Here is a 24,975-nt window from a genome sequence, read left to right on the forward strand (position 1 = left end):
CATTTATCTGTTGTGGTATTGGGATCTTTAATAATATGCTTGCTGTAATATCTGGTGTTTATTATTATTGTTATTATTGTGATATCTTTGATATAGTCATTTGTATGGGATATGTATAGTACCTAAAAACCTTCCATATCGACTCAGGGCCAATTCAACTTAAATGTATTAGATTACTTTCTTTCAAGTTTTCTGAATCCATAAGGATGGTTAGTTTGGCTGAAAATGTGCTGATTACAAACATTGGTAAGTTCAGATTTCATTATATTGTTCATGTGTAAAAATATGCCTGATTACTGATTTTCTGATAAAGTAGATAAAAAAGCTGTGTAAGTAAGAGAAGTATCATACAACCAGCAATGAAAGTATGTTAGCAACACGTACTCAGTTGATTTTGAAGTAATTAACAATTTTTGGTAAAACATCACTGCCGAAATAGAAATGTATTTGCACAAACCAGCCAGTATAATTCAACAGAAATTATTGCTGTATCTGGAAGTTCACGTTTAAATGAATCTCCATCCACTATTCAGATACTCAGAAATGTCTTTGTAATTTGTGAAAAACAGGCAAGCAACAATTGATAACATCAGTTTTAATTATTGTAAACTTATTAAAGAGGCTTTTCGGAAACCATTTTAGTTGCATCTGTAGTGAGTTACAAAATGAGCGAGACTTATGTCCAAAAATATGTAATAAGGTACTGCAGACAAAATATGGAATAAGGTACTGCAGACGATTTCTTACAGATTATAAGTTGGGAAATGTACTGAATGTTATGTAAATTTCAATTTGGTGAGTGTTTTTAATGACTGAATGAAATATTAATTATTTTCAGATTTGAGGGGTAGTGCTTTAAGAGCTTTATTCAGTGACTGCATTAATTATATATGTTTGCCACAAGTGGACTTCAGTGAATAAGCACTAACAATATTGCAGGGTGTCTACCAAGTGCACTATGCGTCTACTTTTTTATCTGTACTGTAATTAAAACAGATGAGACTTCAACTGCCCATAAACAGCAGTTCATTAAGCGTCCAAGTGCAATTAAAGTGTGTGAAATGCAATTTTTGGTGTGGACTACATTAACGGTACAGCAGATTGTTCCCAACATCAGTTCTTCTACATCAGGTTACCTTCCATTCGGAAATGCAAACCAATTTTTCTGCCACTTTCTATGGAGGCAATGCTAACAAGGCTAACTGTGCATTTAAAAATGGGTAGACTACAGTCTCTTTCTTTATGCAGATAACAGACGATTCATTGCTCTCTAGAGACAGGCGTGCACTGTAGCTCAGTCCATAAACAAAACAGAAAATTCCTTGGAAAACAACATTACTAAAATGATGATGAAGTAGTTTCCCACTGTGGGTTAAACATTTTCTTGATATCATATTAGTTTCTTTATCACCATGACTGTGCTATAAATATGATATACTGTTTGTATTTTAGGCGACAGGTTTACCACATTATAACATTAATTATTATGTACCATGCTGCTCATTGAAAAGAATCAGCTGTGCACAACCAGTGACAGACATTACTGCAAATAGAGAATCTTGTTGTGACTTCAAATCTCATACTTTAAACTTGGTGTTACAGATGACTGCTGAGAGGAACTAAGGCCAGTATTACACTATCAGATTTCTTTGTCCAATATCTTTGCCAAAGATATTTGATAGTGTAATAGGGACTTTGTCAAATGTCGTCCAATATTTGATCAAATCTAGGGCCTTGCTGTATATTTGATCAAAGAAATCGCTTGTCTTCTGTTCACTGCAATGTGACATGTTACCACATGGAGCGCTAGCATTGCTGCAGCGTTCTGCCGTCTGTAGTGTTTTTATAAACATTGCCGGTAAATACAATTGGTGTGTGCCGACAACTACAAAATTAATAGAGATGTCTGAAGCTGATGAGGCGCTTTACAACATGAGGCACCCTGAATACAAAAATAGATTAAGAAGATTGGAGACCCGACCCCAACCCAACCCCGCCCCAACCCCAACCCAACCCCGCCCCAACCCCAACCCAACCCCGCCCCAACCCCAACCCAACCCCGCCCCGCCCCAACCCAACCCCGCCCCGCCCCAACCCAACCCCGCCCTGCCCCTAACCCTAACCATAACCCTAACCCAACACTCTCCTGTAGCAAGGAATCTGAGTGTTACAGTGAGCCGGTCTTCTGAAGATGTAGCAGTTCTTAAGTGAATATTGTGCTTTGTGATATGAGGATACACTTCATTGAGCACATACAGAAATGTATGCTCATCCATTCTTAAGTAATTGATGTACGACTTGACGTCTTCCACTGTAAGCTCATGTAATAAGTTTTGTTGAATGCTTTTATCGTGTCGTCGACAAACCCACGGCTTCACCCAGATTAGATTAGTTTTTCGTTCCATAGATCCGTGCTGAGGAGATCCTCGTGGATGTGGAACATGTCGATTTTTTTAAAGCTGAAATAACAATACTGTTAGTATGAATAAATACATCATTTGTTTCTATTAAAAATTTCGCCAATGGAGTAGGAGGAGTTGGTCAGTAGTAAGTCTTTCAGGCTCCTTTTAAACTAATCTTTATTTCTAACTAAATTTTTTATGTTTGCTGGCAAATTATTGAAGATGAGTGTTCCTGAGTAGTGGACCCCTTTTTGAACTAAAGTAAGTGCTTTTAAGTCCTTGTGCAGATCATTTTTGTTCCTGGTATTGTATGTATGAACTGAGTTGTTTGTTGGAAAAAGAGATATATTATTTACGACAAATTTCATTAAGAAGTAAATATACAGATTTGTTAAGGTCTTTCTGCAGTTCTGTGGTGTGCTCCTCCCAACTGAATTTATTATCAAGTTGTAATCCCAGGAATTTAAGACTGTCAATCTCGTACGTATGGTTCCTTTTTTTCCCCCACTTCTTTTCCACATGTGTACAAAATGCAATTGCGGTACGTGCAATTGCCTTGGTTAATACCAAGTTGTTGTCAGCCATCTTGAACTTTGACAAAAAATTTGATGACAGTGTAATACCCCTTCTAGCGCTACGTCAAAGATCTTTGTCAAATATATTTGACAGAATATTTGATCACATCTTTGATCAAATCTTTGACAAAGAAATTTAATAGTGTAATACCGGCCTAAGAGAAAACTGAAGCTCAAGCATACCAGCCCTATTTCTTATTACTCAATCAGAAGAAATATGTTATATGAAAATAATTAATATTCACAATCTTCAGAAATTGTGTAGACTTTTGAGTTAATGTCCTTAGACGCCACACTACTACAGTGATAGTCAGTAGTACATTTCTTTCCTACAAAACTCATTGCTTAGTTTTGCCTCAATTACATCACATTACATTTTTAGTACAAAATTCTGTTTTTAAAATGTCCTCCTCTGGAGTTTCATTAGAGAGTGGGCAGACAATTCTTGTCTTTCATGGATAATACTGGCCCACTTGTTTGCACATTGTCAGGCAGTATGAATCACAAAAATATGCCACTGAAGGTTACTGTATCCCTACTGATGACTTCACTAAGTTGCATGTGATCATACCCAAGTTACTAACAGATTTTATTTGGAGACTCTGAAAATCAACTTTTAGTTGTTTTGAAAGTGATTCACATACTTTTACCTATTTTTTTCCAACAGAAGTTAAATCTACTCTCCCTTTTCTAAGTGTGAACAACAAGTATTAATGTACCAGCAGTATGCACATACAGGGGTAGGACAAAAACATGGAAACACTGCAAGAAATGAATGCTTGAACATAAACATGAATGCTAACTAAGTCTACACATTGTGCTATTGCATTTAACCACAAATGCCATCTGTGTAATGTCTTCAATATGTTACAAGTGTCAGCTGTGGTCAGAACAAAGTTCTATATAGTTGTGAGAACATGATGCCGTAGCTAAGTGAGTTTGAACATGGGCAGTTTGTTGGTGCTCATATGGTGGATGTTTCTGCAACCAAGGTAGATGAAGTGTTCGGTATTTCAAGAGACACTATATTGAAGATTTATACCACATGCAAGGAGAGCAGGAAAACATCATCCACTAAGTCACAATGCAGAAGAAAGTCTGCATCAAGTGATTATGACAGATACTCACTGAAGAGAATTTTGATGAAAATGTAAGAGGAAAACGGCTCCAGGAGTCACTGAAAAACTCAATATTGAACTCTGAAACCCTGTCAGAGCCAAGACAACATGAAGGGACTTCCATTTGGTTGGATGAATCTTGTTTCAGATGGTTTCCAGCAACAGCCCAGGTTTACATCCTAAGAGTGAAACATGGCACGGGTTACGTGATGATCTGGCCAGTCATATCATAATATACTCTGTGTCCCATGGATACACTGCAAGGTCGCATTACTGCCAACGATTATGTGATCATTTTCACTGATTAGGTCCATCCCAAGGCACAAAGTTTGCTCCCCAGTGGTGATACTGAGTTCCATGATAACATGGTCCCTGTTCACAGAGCTTGCTTCGTCCAGGGCTGGTTTGTGAAAATGAGAATGAACTGTAGCATCTGCTTTGTCTGCCAAAGACACCACATCTCAATATTATTGAGCCTTTGTGGCCTACATTGCAGAGAAGGGTGCATGATCACAATCCACCTCCATCATCATTACCTGAACTTTCCACTATTTTGCTATTTTGCAGGAAGAATGGTATAAGATTCCATTCAAAAGCATGCAGCACCTGTTTTGATCCATACTGAGACAATTGTAACCTGGTCTGAATGCAACCAGGTTTCCCACACTGCATTAGGCATGGTAATGTGTTACGTTTTTTGTGTTTCCATATTTTTTCCATACCCTGTGTAAATCTATAATTCAACAGTTCTGTGGAATACCCAAATAAGATATTTCACTGCACATACCTCAAGCTTGAACTGTGATGAGCCACTGTGTGTAACGTGTTCCAGGCACACGCCACACATGTTATAGACTTGAATACCCACCATTCCATCATACTCTTCTAAATATATGAGATCGTGCATGAAATGTACATAGTTCTTTCGTAGATTCGCATATCCATCATATATTGAAGTCCTACAGGCAGAAAAAAAAATCTCTGTTATATTACATGATCAACTCTTATTTTAACAATGAAATAATATTCCCATAAATGAAGTACTGCATCATAACACAATACAAAAATTTAATTTGATTGAATACTTTGAACTCTTATCAATTTCCCAGGCTCGTGTATACCCACGAAACATTGATAGCAACTGCGAGGGTTGCCCAGAAGTAATTCACCACATTTTTTTCTTAAAAAATTCTTTACTGAACATAATGAGAATTACAAACATGAAAGAATGGTGTTTTATCTACACACCCTATTTTTCCACGTAGCCTCCATCGTGTTCTGTGGCCTTCCTCCACGGCAAAACAAGGGCGTGTATGCCCTGTTGGTACCGTACCAATCCTTGAATATCCGAGAGTGAGGATAGTTGCACCCACACTTCCTTTGCCGATTGACACTTTTGACGCCAACTACCGAATCGTAATGCATGTCCTTGGTCATAACATCACCTCTCTCCAACGTGTCAGGTGTGACAGCCGTGGATGGTCTCTCCGACCGCTGCAAATTGTGGAGCTCCGTGAACCGCCAACTAAGGGCCTCACTCTCCATGTCCCGTGTCTAACTGTACTTCTGACCACAGCAGATGCTCCATAGACTTTGCACAAGAATCTGAATATTCCCCACAGTTTCTTTCTCCACAGAGAGAAATTCAATGATGGCACATTGCTTATAATGTGGATCACCTATTGCTTGCAATGTGCATCACCTATAGAGCCATTTTGAAATGGTCCTGCTGTTACGCTGTCTGTCGGAAGTGACAGAAACTTGGTGCACTTACTAAGGAGACTGCAAATAATACATACATAATGTTTTGCACTTACAGCATTGTTTTCAGTTGAGAAAAAAAAAGTTGTGCATTACTTTCTGGGCAACCCTCGTAATTATTGCGGTCATGAAAAATAAAGCTCTTGTCCAAGATGATAATGAGGCTTTTCAAATTTAAAAGGGAGATGTGGATTTCTGAAAGTCTAAATGTGATAGCCCATGAAATCTAATGCTGTTCAGACCTTAGTTAAGAAAGAAGATTAAGCTAGACAAAATGAGAAAATACACAACTATTTCAAGAGCTCCAATGGTATGTTTACAGATGAAATGCACAACTCTGTTACAGACAGTACACAATAATAGACTGTGTGACGTCTCTCTGTCTGTGGTATGGATTTATCAATAGTACCTTTTGTACCATATTGTAGATCATAAAAACAGTTTGCAGATAAAAATATAAGTGTGAGTTGTTTTGAGAACAGAACGTAGCTCTGTGCAGGTGCCCAGGTGCAATGAATTGCCAATTTCCCAGTAGTATCACAACCACTATACTTGCATCAGAAAATTTAATAACCTATAGAGTCATCATGAAATTTTTAAGAGACTGTATTCTGCTGTATCAGTGAGTGCCAATTTCCTTGGTAGGCTCGTGTAGGATACCAGAGCCCATGTCATGTGATGATACAGTCATTACATTTTAAGTTTTCACAGATAATCACCAGATGCCACTAATGAGATAGGATGTTACAATTGCTTTAAAATTTGTCATTACTGTTGTTAAAACAATAATAGCTGAGAAACTGGCAGAGAAGTTGAATAGCATGAGCACTTGAAGGAACAATGTTGTGAAAAAAACAGGAATTCCACATGAAGGTTTGCATTCAGTGTGGTATGACAATATTCACAGAGGCCTAAGTTTCAACAATGGCTTGCATCAACCTGTTTGTAGAATTTTTTTACAGTTGTGCTTCTTCTAGTGACGAACTTTCTGAACACCAATCAAAATTGGTTGTCATCCCAAAAAAAGACGACGCTGTGCACAACGCGATCGAAAACATGACTTGCCATGAGACAGACACATCACAGTACATTCAAATTTGAATTAATGTTTACACGTGAACAAGTTTACACGTGAACAAGTTTACACGTGAACAAGTTTACACGTGAACAAGTTTACACGTGAACAAGTTTACACGTGAACAAGTTTACACGTGAACAAGTTTACACGTGAACAAGTTTACACGTGAACAAGTTTACACGTGAACAAGTTTACACGTGAACAAGTTTACACGTGAACAAGTTTACACGTGAACAAGTTTACACGTGAACAAGTTTACACGTGAACAAGTTTACACGTGAACAAGTTTACACGTGAACAAGTTTACACGTGAACAAGTTTACACGTGAACAAGTTTACACGTGAACAAGTTTCCACGTGAACAAGTTTCCACGTGAACAAGTTTCCACGTGAACAAGTTTCCACGTGAACAAGTTTCCACGTGAACAAGTTTCCACGTGAACAAGTTTACACGTGAACAAGTTTCCACGTGAACAAGTTTCCACGTGAACAAGTTTACACGTGAACAAGTTTACACGTGAACAAGTTTACACGTGAACAAGTTTACACGTGAACAAGTTTACACGTGAACAAGTTTACACGTGAACAAGTTTACACATGAACAAGTTTACACGTGAACAAGTTTACACGTGAACAAGTTTACACGTGAACAAGTTTACACGTGAACAAGACGCAAGTTCCTGACTGATTCCATTCAATGCGATTGAAGCTCAAAAATAAATTTGTTTAAAAATGCTCCTTGAAGAAGTGAACCTAAAAATTGCAAGATCTATATACAGCACTGAAGCAGGACTGGAGACAGAATGTACTCAAAGTCAAAAACAACAAAGCTGGTTCTTTTGCAAAACACATCCAACCGCTGATGAACAGTTAATGCCAAATGGTACACAATAATTTTGTTTTCCTGAAGTCATCAACAAAATAACCAAAAAGTTCGCACCATTCTTCTTTGTGAAGATTATGTTGTTACATGGTATATCAAAACAAAAACAATAAAACGACTGGCAAACAGTATACACTGTAGCACGATGCAGGAAGCAGCACAAGAGATGAAGTATCTGCCTTATGTGAGCACTCTAGGGAACAGTCACTGGCTCAAATCTGATGAAACCTCCATCAGGGCTTGCACAAATGGTTTTTGGGACCGTGTTGTCAATGAACATGGAGTCGACATGCCTGTATATGGTGATGACATGTACACAAGTGACACAGTAGCTGGCAGCTAGTATGTGTAAGGGCATACTAGCAGTGTAGGTCGAGTTTGCATAACCCAATTAGGACCTCTCTGAAGTGATTTGAAAACCCATGAGATATGTGAATCAGGCTGGTTAGTTAACTCTGGTCCTTCCTAGCATGGATCCAGCCCATTATGTCCCCTCTAATACTCTTCCTTCAAACAACAATCATAACTAAAGATATGAGTGCAACATAATTTTAAAAACTATAAGCAAGCAAAATGCACTTTAGTTTAAATAATTCACCTACATGACGAAGCATCAGCTGCACGGCAAAATACAAAATCAAAGTAAAAAGTACTCAACCTGGCAAACAGAGGACATAATTAGTGATTTTTTTTATGTTGCCATTCATGTATCCATTCATTCACAGCCTATGTTCTGTTAATCTCATCTTCAAGGAGAGCTGTCAAGGATGTGAAATGACTTTAGTACCACACAAACAGGCACAAGCAGTTACTGCAGGCATTTCTGCAAGGTATAGTAATGCCAAACTGGGCTGATTAGCAACAATGACATTGATATTTTGAAATACCACTAAATTTTACTACTTAGAGATAAAAAGCTTCTGTGTAAATAATAGCTAAATTAGAATTTTAATTTTACTGTATATGCAACTGTAAAAGTGTCAGCATATACAAGTTTACCTTCCGTTCATTCATCCATCCGTCCAGTTTCATGGATCGCATGAAGTAGGATAACTGTTTTAGGTGTGTACAATGAGTCATAACACTCATTAACAAAAGACAAAATGGTGCGCGCAGCTACGCACCAATGCTACACCGCTGAAATAGCATGGCAGGTGGCCTACCATGTGATGCCTGTAGCAAACCAGCAGCTGCAGGCAAGCTTCGGCAAAGTTCAATGGCTGGTGCCGCATGGCCCCTTTGGTGCAGAGTCACCAGGGAGGATGCACACGCACCGCCGCCTTCATTGGCGGAGAATGCTGCACTACATTATGCTTCCACAAACACGTGATGCCACCAATAGGAATCCTGTATGCATTCATCAACAGTGTATTTAGGGCTGCACTGATGGCTCTGCAAGCAGCTTCTCTGGTGCCTGTGAACACGCAGCCAATAACCACCACACGCTGCACCACCTGCTCTTCAGCCCAGTCTGCCAGCACTCCGTTCTGCTGGAAGTGTGGTATCCCAGCAGTGTTTTATTTTGGCGAACTGATCAATAGACTTGTCTCTGGCTGTCATAGCAAACTATGTTTACAAGGGCACTTTATGTGTGGACTTTAGTTTTTGCCAGTGTAATTAAGATTTCTCCTTTTACGCTGAGGAAGGCAATATTTTGTTGAAGAGGCTCAAGTTTTTCATTTGCAGTGTTTACTAATAGAATGCCCACACGACAGTGTTTCATATTCAAAATAGTGATCCAAGAATTAACTGAAATAATTGAAAGAGACTATTTTGTTTCCTTTACAAATTTCAAGAGGAGGAATTTTGTGAACTCCATTTTCAACTTTGTTGTTTTCAGTGCAGTAATAAGATTTTACTTACTAATTTGAGCCTCAAACATTCAGAACTGAAACTTACGAATAAAATGTGTATTGTTTTGGATATTCATGTGTTCTTGCTGGAGTGTCCACACCACGGGACACTTCACAAACAAATAATTGAAACTAACCAGATTAGATGTGCAGTTTGTTCACTTTCTAAAAATCCACGGCCTGGCGACCGATAGGAGTCACTGTTTCGACATAAGCAGAATGGCCTTAGTTGGCAAGACCAGTTGTTTCAGCACAGCCAACCCTAGTTAGCAGATGGTGCGTTTAGTGTTTTATGTATTATAATACGAAATGTTTTAAATCTGATGATGGGTTCAATGAAGCTACTCCTTCTCACAAAATATGTAGCAGTTACTGCACTAGTTCTCCAGGATGAGTATTAATAAACTCCAGGTAGGCTGGCTACACTTTTTCTGTGTAGGCAACAGTTTGCTTTCTAGACTGAGCAAGCGAGTATAGCAGTTTGATCTGCTATTTCTCAATGTCATATCATTTTACAACACGTAGCATTGCTCTGCAAGCTTGGCTCTGACTCACTGTTCTCTCTCCATGAATAGGAGTAAAAGGAGTTGATGGTGTCATCCTTGAAGCAACCTCAGACTCACCACTCTTTTACAAAATACATACAACTCACAAACCACTTCACAAGTAACAACTCAGGATAGTGAAGCTAACCAGGAAACAGTATCTACATACTAGCAATCATTATTGGAAGCTAAGTTAGGTGGCAACCAGAAACAAGTGAATATCACTTTGTTGTCATACAGTCTTTCAATTGATCAAAACAGAGACTTCTATCTGACATCTGACACAAAGTGAACAAGTAGCATTTTTCATTCCAATACATCCACAATGAGGTGGTCCTCCAGGATGTAGAACATGTCCAAAAAACAAGAATGCACAATAAATATTTACAAACAGAAACAAGTATGCTAATGTATCTGCCATAGATTCCACATGAATCTGACTCTTGTGGAATAATAAAAATAAAATCTTTTAGATATTTTCATTTAAAGAGTTATAAGAAATCAGATATTACATAATACTTGCGTTATTTGATATTATAACTAACGTTCACATATCAGCTGATCCTACTAAGAAATTAATCAATGGAATAGGAGGAGTTTGCCACCAACAAATTCCTTAGGCTCCTCTTAAACTGAACTTTATTGGTAATTAAGCTTTTTATCAGTGCTGGCATGTTATTGAAAACTGTGTTTCTGAATAAGGGACACCTTTTTGTGCCAAGCTAAGGTGACTTTAAATCTTTGTGAAGATTATTATTTCTAGTACTGATTCTATGAACTGAGCTGTTGGTTTGAAAAAGTGGCATTTTTTATGATAAATTTCATTAATGAATAAATATACTGGGCAGTAGCTGTTAACATCCCTAGTTCCCTAAATAGGCTTATGCAGGATGTTCATGAGTTCACATCAAAAATGATTCTTATTACACATTTTTCTGACTCTGAAGACTTTAGTTTGGGTTGACCCATGTGCCTAAAAAAAGTATCCCGTATGACATTATGGAATTAAAGTAACATAAGTACACTAGATCTTTTATTTTTATATCACCTACGTTTGACAACATCCTCACTGCAAGTAAAGATTTGTTTAGGTGTTTCAGCAGTTCTTTGGTATGCTGCTCCCAGATGAATTTATTATCAAGCTGTAAACCCAAAATGTGACGCTATCAAGTTCTATCTGCTCGTGATCAAATTTTAAACATGTACTGGCAGAAAACCTCTTACAATTTCTAAGTTGCATATAGTGTGTTTTTCAAGGTTCAGTGACAAAGAACTGGCTAGAAACAACTAATAATGTCCATAAAAATTTCATTAACCAATCTTTCTAATGTTATACTTGATCTGCCATTTATGGTAAATTTTACATCAGGTAATGTTCTGATGGAAGGTCATTGACCTACACAAGGAAAAGTAAGGGCCCTAAAATGGAACCTTTTGGGACACCATAAGCAATTAATTCCCAGTTGGATGATGCCTGATAGCTTAATGTGTGTGTCTTTCCTACTAACACCCTTTGCTTACTGGCAGAGAATCTGGATTCAGACAATTTTGCGTCATCTCCTATTACAATGTAATATTCTAGTTTACCTACAAGGATATTGTGATTCAGACAGTCAAGTGCCTTGGACAGATCATAAAATATACTAGTCGTCTGTAATTTATTGTCTAATGAATTGAGTACATTCTCATTGTAGAAATCCAAATTGTAACACTGACAATATATTAATTATCAGATGGTTAAGAAGCTGATCGCACATTACCTTTCACTAATTTTCAAGAACGCTGGCAAAAGTGAAATTGGATAGAAATCTGGCTGTATTTCTTTATCACCTTTCTTAAATAAAACATTAACACTGTGGCATACTTCCACCATTCCAGGAAAGTTCCACTGATAAAGTAGTTACAAAGCAACTTAATACATTGCTAATCTAAGAAACACACACTAACTTTGTTGTTATTTTATCATAACCACTAGAAAAGTCTAGTTTTAAATATTATATGGTGGACATTACTTGTAATGGTGTAGTGAGGGTCATAGTGATATTAATGAAGTAGTGTGTATTGACTGGTTATACTTAGATATTCTAGGACAGTGTCTACTGAACCTGACAACCCCATTATCCAGTAGCATGCTTCTTAAAAAGTTCTGCAACACTGCACAAATCTGTTAACAATGTATAGTTTGCTGTTAATGTTATCTGCTTCTATGCGTGTCTCGTTCTACCAGTCTCCTCCTTCACTATATCCAATATTGTCTATTTTGTAACCTGATTTGATTATCTTTTCATCACAATGAATTTGCCTTGATGTCTGTATTACTATCTTTAATATTTTGCAAGTATGTCTTGTAATGAGCTAGAGTATCAACATCAGAGTTGTTTCTGCACGAGAGGTACTATTCCATTTTGTTTTACAATATGTCTTTATTCCTTGAGTAATCCATGGCTTCTTTGTACACTCTGGGCTAATCTGGGTTACTTTTGGATGAAAACACTATTCATGTAAGGTAAGTACTTTTATAATAAAAGTGTTGTGGTGTTTTTTTTTTTCCTTCATGCGATTAGCACTGTATACATCACACCATTTCATGTCTTCAAGAAAGTCCTAAAATAATCAATTTTTGGTTTAATGACTACCGTTTCGAATTCCTATTTAATAGATTTGATATCTTAACCAGTGTTAACATTGAACAAAAAGAGATGCATGTCATGCTCTCACAGGCCACTGACTATTGGTTTTGTAATAAAATTATATTCATATACCTTTCTGTGGACATATTATCAATGGATGTTTGTGAGCAATTAGCTACCCTAATCAGAAAGTTTACAGTATCAATTAAGATAGATTAGTATTATAATAAATGATTCTTAAAGTTCTACTTATGTCTCATGTGCTTCAATATACTGCTCTGGGCAACACTGATGAAATATGTATGTTCTTAAATAATGACTATTCTTGAAGAACATTGAAAGTCCAGTTTTCTCTACTCCTGCTCTACAAAAGCAAGACGCTATCCTAAATCCCGCAGTACTTTACACACCCATGCGACTGATCATATGACGTTCCGGGAGCTGGATTATGTCAACTGGGTTTGATGACTAATTCATCAATGCATAGAAGTAGCTCACTGTTTTTACTCCTTAGTCTTTGAAGATATTGGTGCAATAAAAATAGCACTCATTTCACAATGACCGATTAAAAATTGGATGGAAATAAAATTTCTGCTGATTGCTGAAAATTTTTAACCAAGAGCACAATATGCCAGAGTTATATAGTTTGGATTCTTTCTCAAACTGAAGGTTTGTTTCAATCCTAAGCTCTATTTAAACTTTATCTTTCTGTCCTCCTTATACTAAAAAAAGGTATTCTGACACCAGTAATAAATGGTATTTTACCACTCACAAGAGTGGCTCCCACCCCTTCCCCTTAAATTTTCTAGTACTGGCCCAGACAGTTTCCCTTTCCCTTGCCTGTTGAGGTGAAGGTCGCGCATAGTATAATGCCGTCTACTGACAGAATCAACAGGAATCATGCCAACATATGACCCTGCACCCAATACAAGCAGCCATTCCAACTCAAAATTTACTCTTCTGACAGAAGAGTTCAAATGAAGTCAGTCATGGCATCTCAGAACAGAAACAAACTCAACAGTGATATGTCTTGATGCAATCTTTACCATATCACACATGTGAGACCTGCTCTACACCAGCACTAGGTTAAAAAAATAGTGATCACATATTCTGATCCTAGGTATCCTGCAAAAGTTAGTGAATGCATGCAGCAAGATAACTACCTAGCAATGAAATTTCCTTTCCTTTAATGACTTCCCTACATTATTACTTTTCCATTTACTGCTAAAAAGTTTGCTGTGCCCTGTTTACATCTACATCTGCATGTGGCTTCTCAGCTTCTAACACAAGCAACAGGTCAACCTTATTTTTTACATTCACCACAAAGCTGTCAGACATTCTACGTCTCTTCTTTCTGGTGCTGCTTCCCATCTTGTTTTACCTTTCTACCTCCTTCATTTGTCCAAATCTTTACCAACTTTATCTAATTCAGCTGTAAGGGCATTACTTTTCCCTCATGTTCCGTGATGATTATATCTACTACATATACTACAAAACCACTGAAGAGCCCGACTCCCTTCTCCAATTTCCACTGCCCTAGTCACTCCCATGGAAAGAACTACTACACCCATCACACAAAAAACCTCTAAACTAACAGTTCTATGGCAAGTCGCAACTTTACAATCATGATGAAAATAATATTTCAGTAGGAATAAATCAACTAAATTACTGATGAACAATAAAACCCGTCTACAAAAATTTGGTCTTTACACAATTTCTGCAAACAAACTACTTGTGCAAAGTTTTTTATTAATAAAACAATTTAAATTTAGGCTACATTGGAAAAATGTGAACTAAACAATGATGAGATAAGCTCTAGTTAAATTTCTGAAATGAAAAAAGAACAATTAAACCAGACTATTCAAGTTTACTGTACGGTTGCAACCTGACTACAATTTTAGACAATGGGAGGTCCAACTGACCTAACAGTTTTTCACGTTTCCTGGAATAATACGTAAAGAAATGTGAAACCTCTCATAGTAAGCTAAAAACAACACACTAATACACAGATTTATTGAAATAACTGTAATTATAATCTACGTAATTTATCTTTATGAGAGAATAAAAGCTCACGTCTCCTCTGGTGCAGGGCTACTTACTAATAATGTATAATGCACTGATAAAGTAACTACATTGTTTAGTGGTATAGTTTATGCCAAGAAGTAAAATGAAGTTGCTGTTTGAAAAAAATGCTACTTCCTCATGCATGGTACAGTAAATCATCAATTACCTGAATGTCGATCAACTGAATGAGCACGTAACGACCTGTTATTCACTTGCACATGCCACCCTCCCCCCATTACAGTCTTGCTCCCCTCACCCCCCCCCCCCCCCCCCAATCACCACCATTCCCTGCTGCACCCATGCCAAATTGCCTGAAACGGTCACCACTAGTGCTTTGTTATAATCAATTGTGTCAACTTTGCCATAAAAAGTAAACTTGTGGTATACAATGCTTCTACATAAACAAGATGTCTTTTCTATGACAGATAAAATAGAAGATTAATAAAAGAAAATTAGTTTCTGAAAATATAATGTAATTGGGTGGATAAAGAATCTACTTACCAAGCAGCAACAGAACAACACACATACAAAAGTATTTAAAATTGCAAGCTTCAGGAGCCCCCCTCCTGGTAGAAGGGTTGGAAGAGAAGGAAGAGAGGTGAAGGAGAAGGATGGTGAGGTTTAGGAAATGGGAAGAGTTCAGAAAAGTCATTGAGAACCCTGGGTCAGGGAAGACTTATGACACAGCACTGGCCAAGATTTGAAAACCTGAGAGCATAAATGGAGAAGATAGGGTAATATTCAAGACAGATGACTGCCAAATCATTGTGCATGATCAGATAATAACAGGAAGCTAAGTGCTTTGTATGTGATAGAGGTGAGAGGCAGCGGGGAAAAACTGACAGGTCGGAAAATGGAAGATACAGAAAACAAGAAGTGCATGGAGAAAGGAAAAGTTACTGTGCAGAAATCAACATAAATTAAGGCTAGTTGGGTGGTAAGAACCGAGGACAGTTTTCACCTATGTAGTTCTGAGAAACTGGGGGAGAAATCCAGATGGTCCATGTGGTGAAACAGGCACCAAAATCACCACAGTCATGTTGTAGACCATGGTCTGCAACAGGATATTGTGTGTTGCCAGTATGCACCCTGTGCCTATGCCCCTTCATCCTAACTCATAACCTGATGGTAGTCATGACAACTAAAAGGCCAAACAGTGTTTACATAACGGTTGGTATATGACATATGTTTATTCACAGATGGCTCTCACAAGGACTAACACCTCAACCCAAAGAACTTCTTACCCCACCCACACCAAACACTACCACCTTTTACCATCCACAAACCCAATCATCCTGGGTGTCCCACAGTAGCTTGTTTCAAACCATCCACTGAACAGTGTATCTGGCTTGGCTGATCAACACTTGCAACCCATAGTACAAAGACTTTCCTCCTATATTAAAGACATCAACCATTTTCTAGATCATCTGAAATCTGTGTCCATCCTACTCCCAACACACACATTGCTAGTCATCACTGATGCCACCTCCCTTTATACCAACATCCCCCACGTACATGGTCTGTCTGCTGCTCAACATTTCCTTACTCAGCATCCACCTGATTCCAATCCTGTGACACCCTTTCAACTCATGTTACTTAACTTCATACTTACAAAGAACTACTTTACCTTTGAGGGGTAGACACACAGATATGGGGCACAGGCATGGAAACCAGGATGGCTAATTCCTATCCAAACCTTTTCATGGATCACTTGGAGGAGGCTTATTTGCATTCATGACATCTTTGCTATATGGACTTGTGGTGAGGCTGATAAACTAAAATTCTTAGAATACCTAAATACATTCTCCCAATTAAATATCACATGGTCTTATTCCGAATCCTATGCCACTTTCCTTGACATTGATCTCATTCTCATCGACAGTCAGCGACACACTTCTGTTCACATTTGATCTATTAACAGGAGTACTTACATTTTGACAGCTGCCATCCTTTCCATGTCAAATGTCCTCTCCGATACACACTTAGCATTTGAAGTAAACAGATTCGTTCAGATGCAGACTTTTTACAGCAACTCACCACCATTATCACCTTAGCCTTCGTTGGACATAGTGGGTTGGTGCAGAAGTTCGTAATGTTTCTCCATAAGTTTAATGAACACAACAGATATACATAACAGAGACTTTAATCATCAATAACATACTGTATTCTCCTTCACTATTTACGAGAGTCTGCCAACACAGAGGTAACTTTTCAATTCCGCGACTGTAGAAACCACATGATTTTGAGGTGAAGGACTTACCGAGCTATGTTACAATTGCATTTTCATCTGTAAAGGAAGTTCCTTGAAGAGTGTTCAACAGAGAGCAGTAAAGGTGAACATCTGAGGGTGCAAGATCAGGTGAATAAGGTGGGTGCATTATCACTTCCCAACTAACTCCAGTATAGTGTTTTTGAAGTGGAAAGTTGCTATTCACCATACAGCAGAGATGCTGAATCGCAGATAGGCACAACAAAAAGACTTACAATTAAAGCTTTCGGCTGTTAAGACCTTTGTCAACAATAGACAAAACACACACACACACACACACACACACACACACACACACACAGTCTCAGGCAACTGAAACCACACTGCGAGCAGCAGCACCAGTAATTGATGGGAGTGGCAACTGGGTGGGGGTAAGGAGGAGGCTGGGGTGGAGAGGAGGAGGGATAGTGTGGTAGGGGTGGTGGACAGTGCAGCAAGTTAGACAGAGAGGGCAGGAGGGTGGTGGTGGTGGTGGTGGTGGTGGTGGTGGTGGGTGGGAGGGTACCGGAAAAGGAGAGAAATAAAAAGACTGGGTGTGATGGTGGAATGACAGCTGTGTAATACTGGAATTGGAACATGGAAGAGGCTGGATGGGTGAGGACAGTAACTAACAAAGATTGAGTCCAGGAGGGTTATGGGAACATAGGATGTATTGCAGGGAAAGTTCCCACCTGCACAATTCAGGAAAGCTGGTGTTGGTGGGAAGGATCCATACGCACAGGCTATGAAGCAGCCATTGAAATGTAGGATATCATGTTTGGCAGCATGTTCAGCAACAGGGTGGTCCACTTGTTTCTTGGCCACAGTTTGCCGGTGGCCACGTGTGCGGACAGACAGCTTGTTGGTTGTCATGCCTGTGTAAAACGCAGTACAGTGGTTTCAGCTTAACTTGCAGACCACATGACTGGTTTCACAGGTGGCCCTGCATTTGATGGGATAGGTGATGTTAGTGACCGGACTGGAGTATGTGGCGGTAGGAGGATGTATGTGGCAGGTCTTGCATCTATGTCTATTACAGGGGTATGAGCCATAAGGTAAGGGATTGGGAGCAGTGGTTTTGTAAGGATGGATGAGTGTGTCATGTAGGTTTGGTGGACGGCGGAATACCATTGTCAGAGGGGTGGGAAGGATAGTGGGCAGGACAATTCTCATTTCAGGACAGGACAAGAGGTAATTGTAACCCTAGTGGAGAATGTAATTCAATTGCTCCAGTCATTGTAGCCGGACAGGGGACTTTGCGCGCACGGGGGAGGGGAGGCAAGTACAGGAATTATAAGGCATGCAAATGCAACGACTATGGATGGCTAGACTGTACGGAAGGGACTGCTTGGTATGGAACAGATGGCAGCTGTCGAAGTGGAGATATTTCTGGTGGTTAGTAGGGTTGATATGGATGAAGGTACTGATGTAGCCATCTTTGAGGTGGAGGACATCATCTAGGAAGGTGACTTGATGGGTTGAGTAGGATCAGGTGAAGCAAATGGGGAATAAGTTGTTAGGGTCCTGGAGCAATGTGGATAGGATGTCCTCACCTTTAATCAAGGTAGCAAAAACGTCACCAATGAATCTGAACCAGGTGAGGGGTTTAGGATTATGGGTTTTTAGGAAGGATTCTTCTACATGGCCCATAAATAGGTTGGCACAGGATGGAGCCACGCAGGTGCCCATAGCCATACCCCGGATTTGTTTGCAGGTAATACCTCCAAAGGGGAAGTAATTGTGGGTGAGGATACAATTGGTCATGGCGACTAGGTAGGAGGTGGTTGGTTTGGAATCCGTTGGGGATTGGGAAAGGTAATGTTCAATAGCGGTAAGTCCATGGGCATTAGGAATGTTAGTGTACAGGGAGGCGGGATCAATAGGGACGAGCAGGGTACCGTGTGGTAAAGGGACAGGAACTGTGGAGAGTCGGTGGAGGAAATGGTTGGTATCTTTTATCCAGGAGGGTAGGTTCCGGGTAATAGGTTGAAGGTGTTGGTCTACGAGAGCAGGGATTCCCTCTATGGGGGCACAGTACCACTCCCCGCACTCTTATCTTTTACACGCTTCCTAAGTCCAGAAACCTAACCACCCAGGACACCTAAGAGTCTTTTTGTTGTGCCTATCTGTGACTGAGCATCTCTGCTAAATGATGAGTAGCAACTTTCCTTTTCATAATATTGTTACATTCCATCCTTGATTTTCTATTGTATCATTGTATAGTGTTTTTTGCCGTCTAGCAAAAACCAAGAGGGCAGTAACACAGAGTAGCATATTTCACACTATCTTCCTGATCGTTGTTCCTGGATTGCATCTGCAAGACTCTCAGTAGTTGTTAACTGATAGCAGCAGCAATGGTTACATCTCGGAGAAGCAATCTGAAGTATATCATACCATCGTTGTCCCACTATATGCATAACATTATTTTTTGTAGATGTGCACAGGTATTTATACAGAAAGTTGTTATTTTGTTTGGGCTCAACCATTCCTTTCCTTTCCTGATGTTAGCATAACAGCACTATTTTTCATCATTAACAACAATGCAGGACAGGAATGGTCATTTTTTCTACCTTCCTCATTGGACAAAAATGTTGCCTGATGGTGTAATGACCTCAGTTCATCATATCTGCCAGTTCTTGAGCACACTGAAGTGGGCCATTGTTGGTTAATGCATTTAGGTGATTTTCATCAAACCTCAAAGTCTTCCAGAACACGGAGAATCTGGAATGTCGAAACAATCCTCCTTAAAACAAGAAAACCATTTGCTCTGCCAAATTGCATTACCTCCACACACAACACTAAAGTTCTTTGCTGCCTCTGTTGCTGTCACCCTTCAATGAAACTCAAACAGAAGAATATGTTGGAAATGTTCCTGTTTCTCCACTTGACCCTCTACTTTCTAGCATCCAAAGCTCCACTCGTCGTCTCCAAATGACAAAATAACATGTAACCTTAAACAGCTACAGTTAATTACAAATAAAAATGACAATCAATAAATAAAAACATGCAAAACAAAAACACTACAAACTTATGAACCAACCCACTAATTACCCCATCAGCCTAGTTGAAAAGGAAATTTCCTGGACCATTACATACAACCCTCTAACTGCTGATCCCTCTAAAAAATAACTCAGGAGTACACCTCTTCTCACTCAGTACTATCCTGATCTCAAATGTATTAATCAACAAGCCTATGACTTTCTAAAATCATGCCTTGAAATAAGGTCCATTCTGTCCGACATTTTGCCCACCACACCTAGAATAGCTTTTTGTCACCCTTCCAATACCCGCAACGTCCTTGCTATGCTCCTTTTGCACTCTTTTCCCTACCCTATGGCTTCTATTCCTGTGATCGTCCCCACTATAAGATTTGCTCTGTACACCCTCTTGCCACCATCCATGCCAGCTCTGTAGCTGGCACAACATATACTATCAAAGAGAGAGTCACCTATGAAATGACACACCATATACCAGCTGTTAGATGAACACTGTTTGGGCTTTCAGATCGGCATGACTACTACCAAGTTATCTGTTAGAATGAAGGGGCATAGGCACAGGGTGTATACTGATAAACAATATCCTGTTGCAGACCAGGCCCTACCACATGACATTCATGACCTCGGTGCCTGTTTCACTGCATGTGCCATCTGGATTCTTCATCGGGCCACCAGTTTCTAGGAGCACCGCAGATGGGAACTGACATTACAACAAGTACTTGGTTCTTGCTTTCCACCCTGCCTTAATTTATGTTAATTTCTTCAGGCTCTCCATTTCTTCACAGTACCTATTACTTTCTTCAGCCCCTTTTAGTTGTTTATTTCTTTTATTTTCTGAGCTGTCAATTTCTCCCTGTCCTTTGCACCGCCTCCCCTCCCACCTATATACCATACAACATACTTAGCTTTCTGCTCTTATTAACTCGTGCATGATGTTTTGGCAGTAGTCTCTGCCTTATGTATTACCCTATCCCCACCTCTAAGCTCTCAGGTTTTCAAATCTCATCCAGTGCAGTCTCCAGCAATCAGTCTTTCTTTCTCATTCCATCTGGTAAGTCTTCCCTGACCCATGGCTCTGGGCAACTTTTCCAAACTCTATCCCATTTCTTAAACCACCTTTCCAGTCCTTTTCTTTCACCCATATTCTCACCTTCAACCCTTCTGCCAAGAGGAGGCGCAACTTAATCCGAAAGTTTGCAAATTTTAAGTACCTTTATATGTGTTGTTTTTACCTCCCACTTTGTGAGTAGATTTTATATCTATTCAATTACCTTGTAACAGTAATACAAGGTTAGAGAGAAGTGAAAGTGAAACCAAGTTATCTAATGAGTACTAAGTTCATAAAGTGACAATTACAGATATAAAAAGACAAAAGATGACCATCACAAATTTTATATCTAAGCTTGGATCTACTGATGGATTGACGAGCTGTAAAACTGTTAAGTTTGTCACACACAGAAATCTGTATACAAGTGAAAGATAATAAGGAGAACCTATCTCTGGTTCCTTTCTACGTAAGACAATTCAATTTAATGATAATCTTAGAGGGTAGTCAAATTTTAAAGCAAGCATGGACAGATTAAAGTGTTGTAAATCAAGACCTGGCCCTCATGAGCTTCAAGTAAAAGAACAAAAAAATTATCTGCCGAGCCTTTCAACATCAAACTAAGGTACATATTGAGGGAGGAATATTCTCTTGGAATCTTTTACAATGCTGAAAAAATTGGGCTGAACTGGAAAGCTTTGCCAAGAAAAACTCCTGCTCAATGTTGTGAATTATCAGCAGGTGGTCTTAAAATAAGCAAGGATCACCACTGATTGCCTATGCTAGCTACTGGTAAAAAAAAAAAAAAAAAAAAAAAAAAAAAAAAAAAAAAAAAAAAAAAAGTTATTTCAAACACTTTAATGTGCACGTGGTGCATATTTTTTAAATCTTACAAAAGAGTGTATGGATGGATAGTATGATTTTTCACAGAAGGGTTTATGGAAGGTTTTGCACTCGCTGTAAAAACTCATCACTTAAAGAATGGCAAAAATGAGAAAACATTACTGTTCCTTGACACCACACCAACTCACCAATCATGCGATACCTTAAACAAAATGGACGAGATCATAAAAGTGACGTTTCTTTCCCCTAACATAACCACTTTATTATAGCCCATGGATCAAGGCATTATTGAGACTTTTAAACAGTATTACAGAAAAGAACTGTTATGCAATTTATTGTTAGAAAGAGAAGGTGTGGGAGAAGAAAGTCTGTTAAGGAATCATAAAAATATTGATTTGTAAGCAGCATCCTAGATCGCAAGTGTAGCATGTGACAATGCAAAGGAACAGGATATGAAAAAAGTCTGGAATAAAATTCTGGGTATGGTGGAAAGTTCTCAAAGTCTAATTGTAACTAACAAACAGAATAATATGTCTGAAATGTTCAATATGCAAAAAGAACTCAATTGACATGAATGTGATGTAGATGACATTCAAGAATGGACGAGTGTCAACGATGCAAATTCAGGGCTTCAAATTGTGCAGGATTGCGAAATTGTAAACTAGTCACTGATAAAGCTGATGCTGCTATGTCTTGTAATGGTTTGATGCTAGTGGTGAAAGCAACCAGTACCAGATTTGTGTTTTGAAAAAAGTGTGACACTTCGCTGCTCGTCAAAGGATAGGCTTGCTTAAAAAGATCAAAATTAATGATTTTTTTAAAAGTATTAATCCTACACATATGTACTGTACATGTAAGATTGGTTTCAGCTGCCAGAGACTGTGGACACGTGTGTATGAGTTGCGTTTGTGCGCGTGTGCGCGCGCATGTGCAAGGCCTTGGTGGCTGAAAATACATATGTATTACATATTTTCTGTTTATTAGGCTGCACTACATACATTCCTACTGTGCTTGCTTTTGTAATAATAAAAGAAATTTAAGCTGTTACAAACACATATAGTTTTTAACGGTCAATTGGTACATAAAAGTATGCAGTTTATGCAAATAAACTGATTTTCCGAACACACACAACCTGCAATTATTTCAGACAATCGATACGCTACTGTAATTAAGGTCAGACAGAGATAACAGACATCATTCCAAAGAGAACAAAGCTATGTACTGCAGTATTATAGTAAATAATAGTTAATAATTTAGAGAGAGAACTTAACAAATCTTTTATCTATCTAGGGAATGAAAATTAAGTAACTGTGTTAATTTATTTTAATTCAAATTTCCTGCTAGCTTTATAATTGTTGCAGTGATCAGAATGTAATTTTAAGCTCGCACTAGGGAGCTGATGCAGGAATGTTTGTTGAAAAATATTTAGTTTCAGTAACATAATATTTAGGTAAGACAATAAAGTTTAAAAAAACATGCACATAGGTTTCCTCTGTTATATAAGTGTCAAACACTATTCTGATAAAATAAAAGAATAAAAATTTAATTAATTGTTAAACAAATACTCTCGCAATAGAAATACACACAACGTGCGCATGTGAACGTGGGGAGGGGGGGGGGGGGGGGGGGGGGGTTGGGGAGAGAATTCTCTGATGCATCCCCCACAAAACAAACAAACAAACACACACACACACACACACACACACACACACACACACACACACACACACACACGCACGAGGCAGCCAGAAGCTTTGACTGTGTGCTGCACTAGGTTCGTTTTTCAATATAATTTGATTGTTCTTCATTTTAATTCAATGGATAACAGAATGCAGACGGTTCATATTGGGTAATTCAGACTACATCATACATAACTACAGTTACAGCTTACTGGACAAGCTCAAACTAACACTCCTCCCTACCATATTTGAGAAAGAAGCTTACAATAGAATGCTGAATTATCTGTCCGAGAATAACCTTTTAACAACAGCTCAGTCTAGCTTCCATAGAGGCTCCTCTATTGAGACTGCAATGTATGATATTGTGACCTCATTTCTAGTAGAACTAAACAATAAATATTATCTTGTACAGCAAGCCTTTTTGTGTAGCTGGCAACATGTGGGTTTTTGTGTGTAGTAGTCTCCTTTAATCCAAAAGTAGTTATATCAATGTGTGGTGTCTATTCTTTCAAACATGCCCGAAAGAACAGCCACCACACGGAATCCACAGCTGTGGTACATTACAAAAAAAAACCGAAGGGATTACTGATGTGAACAGCAAACAGCATTGGGACATTATGCGGCGACAAGCAAAAATGTGTACCAGACCAGGATTCAAACTTGGGATCGCTTGCTTACAAGGCACGTGCGCTAACCACTGTGCCATCCAGGGCACAGTGTTATTGGAACTGTGCAGACGATCTCGGTATGCCTCACGGTTGATCCACATTCACACCAAGTGCCACCTATCCACAGTCCCTGCCCATTTTCTCCATGCTCACTACTCAAATTCCTGTAGAAGGTCGGAGGTACTTGCACGTCCGCACTGAAGCAGGTGGGTCCTTTGCCCCTCTAGATGAATCAGTTATGTCTGTAAGGTGTCTGGTCTTTCGGTTGGCCACGAGGCGTGCCGAGATAGCACGGGCAGTTACGGTAACACTGTCCCGGATGGCACCTACCTAGTAAGCAGTAGATTCTGGCTTCGAAACCTGGTCCGGTACACATTTTCACTCGTTGCCGCTGATTCCACTTAATTTCCTGATGCAGCTGACATCAGTAATCCCCCCCCCCCCCCCCCCCCCCCCCTCCATGAATTTAATATAATGTATCACAACAGCAGATTCCGTGTGATGTCTGTTCTTTCAGACATGTAAGAAAGAACAGACACCACACATTCATATAATTGACTCGCCTAGATGGATCCACCTTCTACAGT

At 39.0% G+C, this 24,975-nt stretch overlaps 1 protein-coding gene across 1 annotated transcript in view; it reads right to left on the reverse strand.

The window, feature by feature from the left end:
* The window catches only part of LOC126416074 (putative helicase MOV-10), a 341,495-nt gene that overhangs the window by 159,206 nt on the left and 157,314 nt on the right, over positions 1-24,975 (reverse strand). Inside the window, exon 9 of the mRNA XM_050083555.1 lies at positions 4,883-5,054. Coding sequence (XP_049939512.1) covers positions 4,883-5,054 — 172 coding nt within the window. The remainder of the gene's footprint in view (positions 1-4,882; positions 5,055-24,975) is intronic.

Source organism: Schistocerca serialis, chromosome 8, assembly GCF_023864345.2.
Source record: "Schistocerca serialis cubense isolate TAMUIC-IGC-003099 chromosome 8, iqSchSeri2.2, whole genome shotgun sequence".
NCBI lineage: Eukaryota > Metazoa > Arthropoda > Insecta > Orthoptera > Acrididae > Schistocerca > Schistocerca serialis.